This window comes from Mustela nivalis, assembly GCF_964662115.1.
Source record: "Mustela nivalis genome assembly, chromosome: 4".
In the NCBI taxonomy this organism is placed as follows: domain Eukaryota; kingdom Metazoa; phylum Chordata; class Mammalia; order Carnivora; family Mustelidae; genus Mustela; species Mustela nivalis.
Window position 1 is genome coordinate 66,870,117 of NC_139023.1, and position 16,599 is coordinate 66,886,715.

General features: G+C 51.7%; 1 protein-coding gene across 1 annotated transcript in view; it reads right to left on the reverse strand.

Moving 5' to 3' along the window:
* Positions 1–441: 441 nt before the first annotated feature.
* The window catches only part of NSD2 (nuclear receptor binding SET domain protein 2), a gene marked incomplete at its 5' end in the record, with an annotated part of 63,271 nt that continues 47,113 nt past the window's right edge, over positions 442–16,599 (reverse strand). Inside the window, 7 exon segments of the mRNA XM_082727063.1 lie at positions 442–4,008; positions 4,917–5,121; positions 6,014–6,120; positions 6,342–6,483; positions 13,667–13,783; positions 14,738–15,007; positions 16,449–16,552. Of these exon segments, the coding sequence (XP_082583189.1) occupies positions 3,737–4,008; positions 4,917–5,121; positions 6,014–6,120; positions 6,342–6,483; positions 13,667–13,783; positions 14,738–15,007; positions 16,449–16,552 (1,217 nt within the window). The 3' untranslated portion in view covers positions 442–3,736.

Here is a 16,599-nt window from a genome sequence, read left to right on the forward strand (position 1 = left end):
GTTCTCCCTGCTCCAGGGCTGCAGCCTGCTCGGGGTGGAGGTTGGCAGGGGGGAGGGGGCACAGGATGGTCAACCCCCACCACCCGCCAACACAGCCACAGCCAGAGGCTCTCTGTTGGATAAGACAGAGGGCCAGGAGCTGAGAAGAGTCAGCAGCTCCTCTCCTGACCCTGTCACCTTTGATGGGGATTTGTGGTAATTTATTTACCCCAAAAAAGGAGGGGGGCACTTTTCGAAAAGGAGAGCCCCGCTTATTGTGTCTGGTATTGGCTATACCTCCGGAGACCCCATCAGCCTCTCCGTGGCAAGTTGAGAGCCAGATGGCAGTAGGAGAATAGGGGGCAGTGTCGGGGCTGTGCCAGATGCTAAAGGAACTAGAAAAGTGGGGGAAAGCCCCAAACTTCAAAATGCATCCCATATAAAATAAGTTCAAGAAAGAAAGCCTTTGAAAAAAATTTTAATACAAAAATACTCATATACAGTTTTTCAAACACAACGTGCCACTTTAAATGCTATTTTCCCCTGACTGGCAGTTCTCACGTCTACAGTTCAGTCTGTTACCCCCCAGAAGGAATTTCAAGTTTTTAGGTCTGTGCAGACCGGTGAGAGCGCCGAGTGTTCCTGAAAGGAGCCTGACCTCATCGTGTAGGAACCAGCGAACACCGACAGGCACACTTCAGTTCGTGTGTAATTTCTGACAGGGCATTTCACATCTCAACAGGGTACGGCGGACACCATGACGCCCGTGACAGCAATTCACTCTAGTGACTAACGCCCAACACTGCTGTTCGGAGGATCAAGAATTTGGCAATAGTCATTTGTGTTAATTTTCATCAAACAGGCTTATCTGTAATTCCTGGAAATACGGTAGTTCTGGAAGGTGGGCACTGCACCCCCTGTGGTTTGTACGGCAGGATCAGAACTTGAGAGGCATCTGAGGCGCGGACCATGAGCATGTGGGAGGCCTGGGAGGTGGGGTGTCGCATGCGGTTCCTCGCGGGACAGGGCAGACAGTCTCCCACGTGCTATGGGTGCCACACTTGATTCCCCATAGTGGTTGCATGTCATGAGTGCCAGGGTAGACACATCCCTGGGCCCCACACCCGGAAACGTGCTGGTGCGACCTCACCTGCCAGGGCTGCGGTGCCGGCCATTCCTGATGCTGGGGAATCAGGAGATGTTGGGGCAATTTTCATTTTGTTTCTGCTTCACGTTCATGACAAAGGACTGAAGGGGATACTCAGAATGACTCCCCCCAATTGAGCTCTCCCTCAGACTCAGTTGAGCGCATCAGCCCCCACAGGAAGCCTTGTACTGAGATTCATAAACCAGTTTTCTAGAGATTTTCAAAGTTAGTGTTATTTGCTCATTAGTTCAACAGTTTTTGGAAAGAGGATAACCATATTTAAAATTTTTCCAGTACTTCCTTCAGAAAGATTGTAGAAGAATTTGAAAATATCAAAGTGACTCAAAAATCACAAGATTTTACTCCATCAAATCCAAAAATAAGTTAATCTGCTTCCCAAAGTGCACTGCAAGCCCAGTCTGATGGTCTAATGCAGAAGCCCCTTCACTGGTGGGAAAGGACAAGTGAGGCATGTGACCTGCACCCCAGGCCCCAGGCTCTGAAGAGAGGCCCCCACAGCCTCAGGCCCTGGCCCAGAACCCACGAGTGGAGGAGCACCTCTGGGCCTGTCACTGGAACCTTCCAAGTTGTTCTGGTAATGAGCATAAATCTATAATCAATCCAGTATTTTCTTAGGATGATTTGAGAAAAATTAGAGTTCTAAAAGGAACCCCCCCAAACACACTAGTCCCCGTGTCTTACCAAAGCAAGTGCATTTCCAGAGGCCACCTGAGCCACATGGAGGAGTCAACTGATGATCAAGCTCCCATGTCTCCTGGGTCACCGTGTATGGCTCCTTTCTCCAGGATGGTGGTAAGGAGAGGTGCCAAAGGGACGGCCACAGTTGGTAAAACCCTGCTCTTAGTGCTGGGGGGACCTGCAGACACAAGGGAGCCTCACCAGCAGCAGATTTTTCCCTGTGCTCAGAGCCTGGCAGAGAGCACCGCACCCAAGAGCTCGTGTCACAGAACCACAGAGAAGCAGTGAACGGATCTGGGTCCAAGGACATCCTGCAACTGTGCAAGGCAGAGACGACAAAAGGAAGGAGCAGGAGACCTCAGGAGTTGTTTTCAGGAAGGGCTGTGTGCATGTCTCTGCAGGATACATGTCCTCCTCAGGTTATCTTAAGAAGAAAGAGCCAGAAAAAGCATCTGCTGCTGAACAGTCCCCTCCCATTGCGAGCAGTGCACAGAGACTGCAGGCCCCCATCCTCAGGGTGCTCTGGACTCCCCACAGTCAAGAGGAACTTCAAAAGAAAAGCCAACTTCGTATTCCCAGCGCTTCTCAAAAGCTTCTTCTTTTCGGGGCTGGACCTTCTACTGAGTGAGAGTTAGTGGCCATCTCCCGGGGGAACTCGGGGCAGACTCCTGCCTGCTGCTGTGCTGGCCATGCAGGCCCGGATCCCCAGCGCAAGCGTTTTTCCACAATGTCCTGGCTGAGCATGTTTCCTATGAACAGACCCACAAGTGTGACTCAACGGCAGTAACTAGCTCTAAACCCTGGGTCTCTCCTCAGACTGTGAAAGAACATTGTTTTGGAAATGCATGTCTCCCGTGTGCACTGGGTCCCCGGGGTGGGGAGCACCTGCCCTGCTCCCAGCAGTCACCTGCGGTGCCACAGGGCGGAACAGAGCTCCTACAGAGCCATCTCCACGAACTCCTCACTTTACACAAACTCACCACGGGGCTACACCCCTACCAAGTGGTGTGCCTTTTGCTGGGACAACTCGGGGCCGCACCAGTAAATACACATTTCAGTCGGCGTTAATTTGTGAAACAAGTTTAGCAAAAATATATTGAGAATAAAAGCCAGAAACTGGTAAAGAAAAGCCAAATGAAAAAAATATACAAAGTCTTCCCCTAAACGTTGGTAAGAACCGGGTACGTTTAGGAGACAGGCCTGGTCGGGAGAGGCCGGGTGGCACAGACCCCACACTCAGTCCAGATGCGCATCGGAATGAACTACAGGGGCACCTGACACACACACTATGTCACTATCACCGCTCCTGGGGCCGGCTTCTCACTAGGATGGAAAAGAAGCATTTTGAGGAAAAATTTCACATTAGTATTAAAAAAAAAAAATCATACAGCTGTTTCATAAGAGCAAAATAATGATCAAAGTCATGGTTTCCAGGGAATCCAGGGTCTGAGTCCTCGCCCAGGCCCCACCCTGGTCTCTCCTGAGTGATGAAGACAGGTAAGCAGGCCAAGTAACATTGTTAAGATCAAAGAGATAATAGTGAGCCTTTAGAAAAATACTACTCTCTACATTTTGGGTGAGATAAAAACATTTCATATGCCAATTAATTTTCAATTATAACTTTAACCTACAAAAATAGAGTGGGAGGAGACCTTGACATTCTCAGAAATTCAAGTGTAGCTGTAATGCTGTGTAGTAAGGCTTGTTTGTCCGGGAACCTTCTGAACCTCGCGGCTCAGATGGGTCATCAGTGCAGACGCAGCGGGCGCTGCTGAGGATGGCTCAGTGGTGGACAGGCACTCCCCCCCCAGGAGGCCTACACGGCTGGCATAGCGGCTTCGAGCTGGGTCCTCTGGGCCAGTCCCCCTCGTGGCCCTCTACCCCTGGATCTGGCCAAGCCGCCGCCTGGCGCTATTTGCCTTCTGTGACCCTCCGCCAGCACCTTCTTTTCTTCCTTTTCCCCTTGGACTTGGTGGGTTCTGGAAAGGGTTTCTCAGTCTTGGCACTTCGAGCCGACTCTGCCCCCAAGTCGTGCTCACAGCAGCACGACCGCCCATCCTGGGTAGAGCTGAAGGCCGTCCCCTCCTGGTGTTCCTTGCAAAACGAATTGGGGCAAAAGTGGCAAAACAAAGTGGAAGGTTTGCCACACACGTCACAATGATGCCAAGGACATTCCCACTTTCCTGCAATGAAACACAACAAATTAGCAGAAGCGACGGAACCCTAACAATGTCTAACATCTTCATGGTTGGAAACCAATTTTAAAACTGTCTGGTGAGACATACACAGAGTAAGACAAGACACTGCTTCCTATGGAGCTGTGAAAATGTAGAGCGAACGGAAGGTGGGCACTCATAGGTATGGCAGGCAGGCCTGACAGAGGGCACCCGCATCCCCGAATCCCAGGCTGCCGCTCTGCACACGTGTGGCCAGCTTCTGTGACCTTGCTATGGCCTGGACCCATGGTCCTTCTGGCACTCATGTGTAGGGGTCACTATCACACCTCCAGCAAATAGGTTTCTCTCCCATTTGCCTATGAAATCATGCTTTTCTTTCTTTTTTCTTTTAATTCTTTTAAAAGATTTTATTTATTTGCGAGACAGAAAGAGCATGAGAAGGGAGAGGATCGGAGGGAGAAGAGAAGGGAGAGGGTCAGAGAGAGAAGCAGACTCCCTGCTGAGCGGGACCCCTGGATCATGACTTGAGCCGACGAAGGCAGTCACTCAACCAACTGAGCCACCCAGGCAACCCCATACTTTTCTTTTATACTTAAACATGTGGGACTTTTCCAATTATAACTTCAGTTTCTCTGGCTAAGAGCCTGTTTTTCTTCTAAGATCCCAGTCAATATTTTCACACAGGCACCTGTAATCTCTCTGAAACGAGGCTGAAAGTGCAAGGCAGAGGCTGCTGCTTGACCCTCCTGGCCCGTCCCCTCCTCCCACGCCACCAGCTCCAGCGTAGCCTCTGCGCTGGGCCGCTGCAAACCTGGGCTGGGCCTCGTGACCTGAGTCACCAGTGAATCGGTGACCAGGAGAGGAGAGCCATGGACAGGGACCCCCGAAGGCCACCAGGGGACCCGCTCACCCACCGAAGGGCCGCTTGCCCAGGCCCAGGCACGACAGGTGGTAGGCCTTGGTGCAGGACTTGCGGTCACACAGCACCAGCTGGCCACCATCCCCGCAGCGGAAACACTCGTCCTCGGATTCCTTCTTCCCTTCACCTCTGGTTCTCCGCCTCCTAGTTCTTTTCTTGGTCTTTTTGCCCTTTTCCTCTGAAGAGAGGGATGTTGACGTCTAGAAAAAGAAAAGTGAAGTCTCCTTGAAAGAACTGCATGGACAGAGCCAGAATGAACTGCAAAGTGCAAGAGTGGATGTGCAGGGGCTCCAGAGGCCTTTGGAGACGCTCTCACACCAAAAGGACAGAAAATGGGGACAGGCCACATACCCAGGAAGGCCACCCATTTCGCTAAATGGAAATACAGTTGAGCACAGAAAGTAAAAGCAGCTTTGCCAAAAGTCTCCCACTGCAGTACCTCATAGCAGCCATCCCAACCTGCTCCTGCCCCGATGGGGTGCATCCTTGGCTCTTTCTAGTAGTAACTGCATTATGAGTAAGAGGAAATCATTCCCCGGTTGAAGCAGCAGGCACTGACACAGACGCCCATGCCTGGGGTCACCAATACCTTAGGGGCCAGGTGCTGTGTGGCACGACGAGGTAGGGAATCATGACCCTTCCTGGAATCTCAGAATGGGACCTTACTTGTACCTAAGTTAGGGTGAGGTCACACTGGGGTAGGGGGTACCAAGAGGAAACAGAAGAGACTCAGAACAGGGAGCAGGCCCCGTGAAGAACACAGCAAAGATGAGCAATGCCAAGGGCTGCTGGAAACCACTAAAAGCTGGGAGAGTGCTGAGAGAGAGTGCACACTCTGGTTTCAGGTCTTTGGCCTCGAGCAGATCCATTCACACCCCAGCCTGTGGGACTTTGCAGCCCTGGCACACTCCCCTGGTAGGCCCTTGGCCTCCCTGCAGCCCGCGGCCGTCTGTGCCCATACCCTGTGGGGACCCCCTCCCACCTGTCAGAGCAACAAGTCAACTCAGAAGAAGCCACTTTTCACTAAGAGGGATATGCTCAGACGTCAGAAATGCTGATGTCCGCTGGGGATGATGGGAGCCATGCCTTTACCTTTGGTCTGTCCCCGAGGAACCCGCTACAGTTGGAGGCTCCACACCGACAGACTGTTTTCTCGTTACCCAAACAATCCAGGTTGTAGTTGAAGGTCAGCTCTGTCCCTAGATGGCAAGAGACACACAGCACTGGAAATACTGAGCTCTTTGTCAAGGTGAAAGCCTCTGCCAGGTCCACAGAACACACTCCCGTGCCCTCATAGCTCTCCATGTTTGCTCGGTGAGACAGACGCTGGGAACAAAGCCACCTGCAGAGCCTCCACCACCCCAACCCCCGGCGAGCCTCAGGGCTGCTCCAGGACTGCCTTGCCCTGGCCACGACGTACCTGCCGGAATGTCACACACCGCGAACAGGCCCACACGAGTGTCACCGTTCACTGTCCACTTTAGGGTCTCGCAGTTGGGCTGGCAGCTGTGGTTCATAAACCGGGAATAGTTTCCTTTGGGGCCAGCGTCAATGATGCGGTCCTGTAAGGTACGACCGGAGAGTCAACAGCACTAGAACACGCAGGCACATGGCGCTCAGCCATCGTGGCCTCATATGAAGGCAACTTTCACTGTTTTAACCATCGTGGCCTCATACAAAAGCAACTTTCACTGCTGGACAGCAATGTTGTCCTGGAAACCGTGGTCTCCCATGTCCACTCGGACAGGACACCCCCAAACCAGTCCTGTTTCTCTCACTCACAGGGGGCAGGTCAGGACCACATGGAGAGGACCAAGTCCCAGTGAGTGCTGGCTCCCCAATACCACCCATCACATGACAGAGGAGGAGCCAGGAGACACGTGAAGGTCAACATCCACAGACAACGGAAACTCACATTCACTGACAAGAAAAAGAGGAGCCCAGTTCCAAAATGGACAAAGGATATGAACAAGCAACGCCCCAAGATCAAACCCAGACAGACGCAATCTAGAAAGGTATCCACTTCCTTAAGCAGATGACAGAAGAGCAAACTCCAGCACCACCTGATCTCAAGCCACGAAAGGACCCTTGGCCAAGACACAGGGCCCAGCTCCAGGCCGACAGGGACAGTTTGGAGAAAGCAAGCCGACAACGGTGAAGACACAGGGGCCCACTGCGGGCCTGCCCTGGTGCCAAACTCGCCAGTGTGCCCATGCCCCTGAGTACAAGGATGTGTTCATCACTAGCAACAGGGAGAGTGGAGCCTAACAGTCACCGGCCGGCTGCACAAGGGGTCCCCAAGCCACAGGGGGCAGTTGAGGTAAGAAATGTCTTCCGGACAGGAGGGCACTTAAAACTAGGCACATCAGGGTGCCTGGGTGGCTCAGTGGGTTAAGCCGCTGCCTTCGGCTCAGGTCATGATCTCAGGGTCCTGGGATCGAGTCCAGGATTGGGCTCTCTGCTCAGCAGGGAGCCTGTTTCCTCCCCTCTCTCTCTCTCTGCCTGCCTCTCTGCCTACTTGTGATCTCTGTCAAATAAATAAATAAAATCTTAAAAAAAAAAAAGTAGGCACATCAAATACGACGGTCATGACACAAAGTGCAAAGTTGTGTCTGAACAGGGCACACAAACGTGTACACGCACACACATATCCGTAGGCCCAGGAGCCCTGTGCTGGGTGCCCCTGCCCGGTGACGCTGCCCCACGGGGTCCCCCTTGTCCAGGCCAGGCTGGCTCCGACACCTCCCGCCTCAGCTACACCCATGCCAAGTGGGCTTGCTGTGCGGCCTGCTCCTTCCCACCACATAAGGGCCCTAGTTCACCGCTGCATCCCATTACCCACCACAGCCCCCCAGGATGACACTGGCAACTACACTCTCACAACCTGTACTGGCAATCCCCCAAACCCTTTCCGGAACACAGTCTGCGATGACAGCCAGCAGCGGGGCAGCCCTGTCCCTAAGGTCCTCCCCAGAGCAACAGGCCCCAGGGGATCCCATGGGCAATTCAACACCAGCTGAGGGCACGTCCTAGGTGTGTGTGGGTACCTGGGGACGGCCCACCATGTCTTCGCTCTGTTCTCTGTGCCCATGTACCCTGGATACCAGACCGTTGGTAACCACATGTCATAGTCTTTCTCCTAGAACAATACTCGACTTTTAACTTCATAGAACCTTCTCTGAGAACTTCCCCAGTTTATTACAGCTCTTTTGTTAATCTTTTGTTTTAGGCACTCAGGGTTTCTGACATTGATTTTAAAACTGTGAATATGTGCATTCCCAGTATTTGTGGGTGTGGGGTGGGGGGGACCAGACACCAATGTGCGTAGCCTCCCAGCACCCTCTCTAGGAACCGCAGCAGCAGCAAGCATCTGGTCTCCCTCCTGAGCCTTGCTCAGGTTTTCATCAAGCAAGAGGAAGAGGCCTTCTTGTCTGTCTCCGGAGCTGGAGGTGGTCAACATTTTCTCAGTTCCTTGGCACCCACTGAGTGATTTACCAGAGGCGTGTCTTCCTCTCGTCAGTCCTGGGCTGGGCCCATTGGGCGCCCGGTGGGTGCGCCGCACCTGGTGTGTGGTCCCATGCAGGACTGCTCTGCTGAGCTGGGGAATCTAGCCTTGTGTGGGAGGGGGGTTTTTGAAAAGTACAGGCCATCACCCATGTGTTTGTAAAAAGTGACTCATGAGCTCTGCTGTTTGCTCTCCCTCATTACCTGTGCTGTGCTGCTCCTTTGAGGCTGAGCTTATCTATCTGTCCAGGGCCCTCTCTCTCAGCCCAGGAGACAGACACACAGCTGGCCAGCTTCCCCGGTCTCTGCCAGCCTCGCACATTGTGGCTGCAGGAAAGCTGCGGCTGGACGTCCCAGATGCGCTCAGAGGCCTTCCCCCAAACCCCAGGATGAGGTAGGCCGGAGTCCTCCCTTGTCTGAGGGTGCCCTCACCTGGCACCTCTGCCCACAGTTTTATGTTCAACTTTTTGGAGTTTCCTCGTTCCTTACGAAAAGCAGAGGGCTTAGCTTTGCTTGGAATGATACGCCGGGCACAATTCTAACCCATCAATAGGCTCTGTTTACAGAGGTTTTCAGGCTTTCACGATAAAGTAATGGGGTTTTAATTTTAACTCTCATGTTATGTTGAGATCTTTGTTTTTCTGGCCACGCTTTATAAACACCCTGGCATTTATATCCGTGGCACCCTTCATCTACTCTGTCCCCGTGGCATCCACGGGGCCACCACTATGGCCAGCGGGCACAGAGCTGGTCCCTTCCCTCTTTTTCCAGCTTCAGTGACATCACCTTACCACTCACCCACCTTCATTCTTAGATAAGCTTCAACTGCCATCACCTGAGTCATCGCTCGAACCCCAGGTCATCAGAGTTCATGACCTTGGCCACCCTTGCTTGTCCCGTCTTTGTTCCCATCAGGAACGACATTGTAGAAATCCTTGGCTCCTTGTCCTCACACGGTTCCTTGACTAGAGCTTCCCCACACCTTGGCAAGCCACCTGGAGCTCCTCCTCAGCAGTGTCCTCTTGAGGGCGAGTTCCTGGGTGTCTTCCACTCAGGCACTGCTCACAAAGGCACTGCTGGGCTGGCGGGTCTGTCTGTCCTCAGTTCTGCTCAAGATGTTCTCAGCATATACTTTCTGTTGTTGCCCTGGGAGTGAGCAGGCACCGTGTCCTCTCAAAACCCTACTTGTGCTCTTTTGTGATTCTTATCATGTTGCTGCACTGGGGATCTCCTTCTCCCTCATATATTTTTTCCATTGAATTGCTTTTATGAAGTCTTCAAGCCCACCCCCACTGCCATCTCCCTGGGCCCTCCTACAACCCCGCCCAGTCAGGAGGCCCCCTCCCCTGCCACAGCAGGAGAGGCCTAAGCAGCTGTCCTTCATCACCATGCATGGCCCATGCAGCTGTTCTATCCACGACGCTCTCTCCAGAGTCTACCTTATCTGACAGAAGTGTACCAAGCAGCCTTCTCTCTCTCTGGGCTAGCAACTGCCAAGTTTTTCTTTCCTAGTACTCTTACGACTTTTCTGGTTTTCTTTTCTTTTACTTTACATTTTTATTTATTTTAGAGAGAGCGAGTACACAAATGGGAGGGGCAGAGGAAGAGAGGGAAGCTCCAGCAGACTCCCAATTGAGCATGAAGCCTGACACAGGGCTCTATCTCATGACTGTGAAGTCACGACCTGAGCCAAAACCAAGAGTTGAACACTCAACCGACTGAGCCACCCAGGTGCCCCTTTTAAAAGAAATACTTTAAGTAATCTCTACCCCCCAACATGGGGCTTGAACTCACGACCCAGAGATTAAGAGCCTCATGTTCTTCCAATTGAGCCAGCCAGGCACCTCTCTTGTTCTTTTTTTTTTTTTTTTAAAGATTTTATTTATTTATTTGACAGAGAAAGAGAGATCACAAGTAGGCAGAGCAGCAGGCAGAGAGAGGAGGGGGAAGCAGGCTCCCCGCTGAGCAGAGAGCCCAATGCGGGGCTCGATCCCAGGACCCTGAGATCATGACCTGGGCTGAAGGCAAAGGCTTAACCCACTGAGCCACCCAGGTGCCCCTGGTTCATTTTATTATACAAGTCACAGAGCTTCAAATTGACTCCTGTATTTTAGCAATTTAAATCTTACTCTTATAAATTAGGCCATTTACATTTATTACTATCACCGCCATACATGTATTTTTGTCTTATCCGTGCTAATTACTCTCTTTCCTCTTTTTCCCCTTCCCTCCACCTACTTTTCTACTCATCAATGACATGGAAGTCACACTTTCTGTTTGTATTCATTTAGTAACTTCCTGTGTGCTTTTAACATGTACACTTACTCACCAAAGTACAAGGTTATGAAGTTCAGTTTTCTTCTTTCTGAAGTATGGCTGTTGGCAAGCTGACTGCTCCCAGCTTTGCCAGTGGGGCCAACTGAGGATCAAGGGTTACTGCTCCTGATACTATGAAATGTCTTCTGGCTGCTGTTGCATTTGGGACGACTCCATCTTTTTTTTTTTTTTTTTTTTTTTAAAGAGAGCAAGCAGGTGCATGTGGGAGCAGAGGGAAGGGTGGAGGGAGAGGAAGAGACTCTCAAGCAAGCTCCATGCCCAGCGTGGAACCCAACACCAGGCTCATGACCCTGACCCTGAGATCATGACCTGGGCCAAAATCCAGAGTCAGACGCTCAAGTGATGAGCCCCCGAGGCACCACTGGGATGGCTGCCCCATGGAAGGTGTTCTCCTTCCCTCAGGGGCTATCTTTACCATCGTTGCTACCCTACAGGTTTGGGTTTTTGGTTTTTTTTTGTTTGTTTTTTTTTAACTAACTTACCAAGCATAGATTTATTTTTATTCATTCTATTCGAAATTTGGTCAGTTCCATCAGCTTCCAGAAAATCCTTTTCTCGTGTGACCTTCCCCCGACTCCCGTCTCTGCTTCTGGAACATCCATTGAACACTGCTATTTTCCACATTTCCTGGCCACTCTGACAAAGCTTTCACCTTTCATCCTCCTGCACTGGGGTCCACAGCCTCTCTGGTGCCGGCTTCCACTCCAGCCACCTCCTGGGCTCATTTCCACGGCTGTGTGTCTATGTTCATGTCTGCGTCCTGCTGTTCTCTCATGATGCCCACACCTCCTTCAATGGCTTCCAACACTCCTAACACTTCCTTTGTATTTTCTTTCAGATGGAAATCCTACTCCTTCCAGTTCTCACTCAAAGCTAAGACTTTCTAAAGGTCTGCTTAGGGAGACCTTACTCCACTGTGCTCTGCAAACACTTAGGTATGGCTTGTCTGTGTTGTTTTTATCGCAAGGACACGAGGTATGAATGGTTTAAGTGTTTCTTGTGTGTCACAAGTTTTACCTTTGCTCCAGTCAGGCACCCTCAGTGAATTATCATTTCAGAGACCAATTGTGTACTTCATGGTCAACTTTGCATTTCTTACAACACACAAGTAGTTTAAATTTAGACTCCAAAACATGATAAGACACAGGCCTAGGATTGAGTTTCTAATAAAATGACCTCCCTAGCCACTCCCAAAGGGCAGGGGACAGCAGGGAGAAGCAATTGTGGGCCTCCCTCCCCTGGGACTATGGCCCTCTGCGAGGTCCATACAGGCACCCTGGCCCCAGCTGCAGGCTCTGGCGGTAGTCTCCACACAAGGGTTCAAATTCGAGCCACTGCCTGTTCCATGTCTCGTGGCCCCCAGGATGCTGTGTCTGTGGACCCTTGCCTCCATGGATCTGGCTCTGGCAGGGCCAAACTCTGCCCCTGACCTGCTGTCCTGCACAAGTGGGAGAGCATCAAGGGGGCTGGACAGATGATCAGCCTTCATCGACGGCTGGTTATTCTTGGTTTTCTGTTCATCTACTGAACTCCTATTTGCCAGGCTCTGGGGTCTGTAGACCTGCCTCCTAGAGAAGCCTCGTGGATGGAAATGCTGGGCTCCTGAAAGGCCCAAGAGAGGAAAAGCAGCCTCCCCTCTAGTCCAGGGCCCTCATCTTTCTAACCATTCTTTTAAGAAATTTCAAACCTACAGGAAAAAAAATGGAATACAACCACAGTGACCACGAGGATACCCTTCACTTAGACACATCAACTACAGATCTTTCCATGCTTGCTCTGTCATCTGTTACACAGATTTGTGGGTGCTTACACTGATGTACATGCACACTCACACTCCTTCCCTCTGTAAGTTATCAACCTTGAAACTGAAACACATCAGCACAATTTTCTCACAAGGAGTCTGTCCAGGCCTCACCACCAACCCGAGAAACGTGACATCAGGAGCAACAGCGTGTCCACAGCAGGGTTTCCCCATCTCCACAACAGCCTGTCCGGTGCCCCAGCCCCAATATTTAGGGTCTTGGCAGCAAGTACATTCCTTATTGCAGGGTCTTGGCCCCATGACTGTTCAAATTGCAGCGAATAACTAGAACACAGTGCTCCTGGGGCCACAGCCTCCCTGAGGACAACCTTGTGAGGTCTCTGGGGCCACCCAAATTACAACAGGCTGCTCTCCAGACCTCATCATATTGTCTTTTTTTCCTCCATGAGTTATTCAAACCATTTGGTGTGTGATCATTTTCTACCTTGTTTTCAAGTATTCTTTAAAAATAGCCATGACTTCCTGCTAGATTATGAGATTAAGGACAAGCAGCAGCATAAAAATGCATTGTGTCTGCCTTCCCCTCAACCAACATTCATGCACCAAGCAGAATGCCCCGGGGTCAGACCAGCCTGCTGAGTCACTACCCTGGAAAGGGCCTGTCCCCATCGGGTGCCAGCTGCCAAACTGCACTTTGTCTCACTCACCCCCACTCAGGAAAAAGCCATCTCATCCATCCTCCCTCTAGCACACGTGTGTTCCAGACTGTTTTTACACATCTGGGTTTTAGAAAAGCAACCAACAACCAGGAAACCCCACCATGCAACTGAGAACATATGTAACTCTCCTAATCTGGGCTTTTCTCCTCTGTCCACTGACACTCCGCCGACTGTTCGGCACTCTTCATGTACCCGTGGGGCACATGAGGCTCCCAGGGCGCACTCACGCAGACAGCCAGCTCCGCCCTTCAGGCTGCCAGAAGACACTGTTCACTTCAGGAGAAAATGTGCACACACTGGACAAAAGCAACACACGGACAAAATGATATTGTCACAAGACAAGGTTGGCCATGAGAGGCTCCAGCGCCAGGAACCGTGTTCAGCACACTTCAACGCAAGCTGTGAAGGTCCAGGCAGCACTACCTTGTCTATGGTGAGCATGTAGAAGTGGGTGATGTCGTTCTCGTGTGCATATTTAATTCTTGCCATGCATTCCTCCTCGTCAATCAGCTCGCCAACATACTCGTTCACAAATTCTCCCTGAAAACCAGAAGAGCGTGATGATGATGAAGAACGGATGAGCCAGATCTCAGTTCCAGAGAGCAGGAGTCCACTGCCGAAGCAACCAGAGCAGGGCGCCATAGGCGTCCTTGCTCCATCAGGGGCAGGCCCTCTCAAAGTCCCAGGTAACCTGAGCCAATGCAAGTGACTTCATACATGTTGTATACAGGCAGTCAAAAAAGAATTCATCCAAGCACCCCTCCCAAAGCAGCAACACCCTAACTCTTGCTTCCTGCAGTGACCTGCCTCTGGGGACACTAGAGTGGGACCCGGAGCTTCCACAGAACTTCGAGCTGCAGTTCCTCCTCTTCCCCGGCAGAATCCACATGACAGGAGTTGAGGAACTGGCTACTAAGGCAGGCAGGAGAACAAGACCGCAGGAATTCTGTATGTTTCAAAGCAGGCTTTTTTGCGCAGGATCAGGCTGAGACCAGACCTCGGGCCTGAGGCTCCTACCCCCAGGCCACAGCCTGGCTCATCTAGACAGAAGCACAACAAGCAACTTCAGTTGTCCCCTACCTAATGCACGCACCTGGTCGCGCAGTCTGAGGACAGAGGCAGGCGGACTGTACGTGGCCTCTGGCACTGACAGCCTGTCCCTGCACTGCCCCAGACAGCACAGCCTCCTCCCACCCATTCACTCAGTGACCCTGAGTGTCCTGTCCGCTTATCCAGCGAAGGGCTCCTTCCCAATATTTCATATCCTAAGCACCCACCAAAATGCCAACAGGAGATGCTGTAAGGGGATTTATGACTTTTACTTGGATAGGCAGCTTTCATGTAACATTTTACAATATTGAATTATAGTAACTCAAAACCTTTTTAAAAATAACATTCCTTCATGAGTACAAAAGCACAATAAGCAAATCCAAGTTTAAGCCACCAAATGAATCCGAATTTCTTCAAGGCAAGGGAAAGGGACATGACACTCACCTTTCTAATGTCCCGCTTGGCAACCAGGCCCCACCCTTTGCCGTCTGTTTTGATGATCTTGGTCTCGGGATACTGGCGCTTGGTGAAACACTGGTTCTGGCAGTACTCGCCCGCAGGACACACCTGCGGGTGGCACTCGAACATCAGCATCCTGTTCAAACACTCGGAGTCAAAGCCACAGGGATTCTCATCTGTGGGCTTACAGTTGCACTTCGGAATTTCAGAAATATCAGCTGTATAGATCTGGACTTTCCCATAAGGCTTATTCACCTGCAGGGGAGAAAATTGATATCTTATGAGCCGATATGTGAAAGAGAACAAGCATCTGACGCCACCTGCCCCCACCTGCCCAGCCTCCCAAAGGTCGGAGCTTCCAAGGCCCAGCAGGGATGGCAGAGGTCACATCCCATCTCCCACAGGTGCAGCTCGCAGCATAGGCCAACCTCTGACGTGGGACCTCTAGGAGGTGGGCTGGATGCAGCCCTCCCCCCACCCCCACAATTCCACATTCCTCCTCTGCCAGAGAGAGCAGACACTTCTGTAGCCAGGCTGCCATGAGGAAGGACAAGCAGGGCACCTGGCCTTCCAGCAACCTGAACCCAAGGACCTGCAGGCTGGGGACTGAGCACAAGGACACTGTCTCTGGCTTTGTGAACTCGCAGCTCATCGTGATGGGACAAGAACAACCCAACAAAAACCACAGAGAGAAATGAAGAGAATCTGAAGCAGAAGCTAACAGTTCCAGGGGAAACATGACAATGGCACAACACCAAGGAGCAAGCTGGAAATATAACTCAGAACCTAAAAGTCCCGCAGGGTGCCTGGGCAGCTTTGGTGCTCGAGCCTCTGAATCTGGATAATGGCTCAGGACACAGTCTTGGGTACTGTGGGACCAAGCCCCACACTGGGCTCTGTGCAAGAGTCTCCTTCTCCCTCTCTCCAATCCCCTGCTTACAATGTAAGCACACTCTGTCTTGCCCTCTCTCAAATAAATAAATAAATCTTAAATTTAAAAACAGTATCTAAAAGTCCCAAGCTCTCTGACCCAGTAGCTCTGTTTCTACGAATTCACCAGAGAAAATACTAAGCACAGATCACTACAGAGAACGCTTCCTTTCCACACACAGGGACTGTGGGCCCTGGGCAGTCAGCAGGCAGCCAGCACGAGCCCAGGCTCCCTGCACTCAACACAGGGGCCACCTTCAGGAGCACCCCCACCATCCTTCCTTGACCTCCATACCCTCCGAGATCAGAAGGTCATGTTGTCTCCAGGGCTCCAGGTGACTGAGCCCCATCTCAGCTGAGCACTGGCCCTGGCTGACCATCTCTCATCTGAGCTTGTCCCCAACACCTGGTGATGGCATGCTCCCAGAGGTTGACCTGCCCTAAGCCCCTCCTGCTCCAGGCAGCCTGGCCAGGACCGGCCCTTGCTGGCATCAGACTGAGACTCATACAAAGGCAAAAGTGAAACTTCCCACGCAGAGACCCCAGTCACCCCAGCCCTACACCCAGTCACCCTCCCAAGAAAGGACACATACTCAGCAATGACAGCATCTGCTTCTGCCTGTGACGACTCTGGCAGCCGTCCAGGCCAGGGCCACAGATGCCTGCTCGAGGGGACCCCCTTAGCCACCACAGCCAGAGGACCGAGACTGACGCCTGACTGGCACCCGAAGGCCCCTTAGTGACACCTGAGCCATCTGCACGTTACCTTGATGTGCTTGTACGGCGGGGGCTTGCGCTCATTCTCCTGCGTCTCTCTGGCTTCCCTTTGAAGTTTGATTTCACGAAAACGAGCTTCAGCTTCCTGCAGTGCTGAAGAGCCAATGAGACGCGAGTATGAGTGAGAGATTTCATGAGTC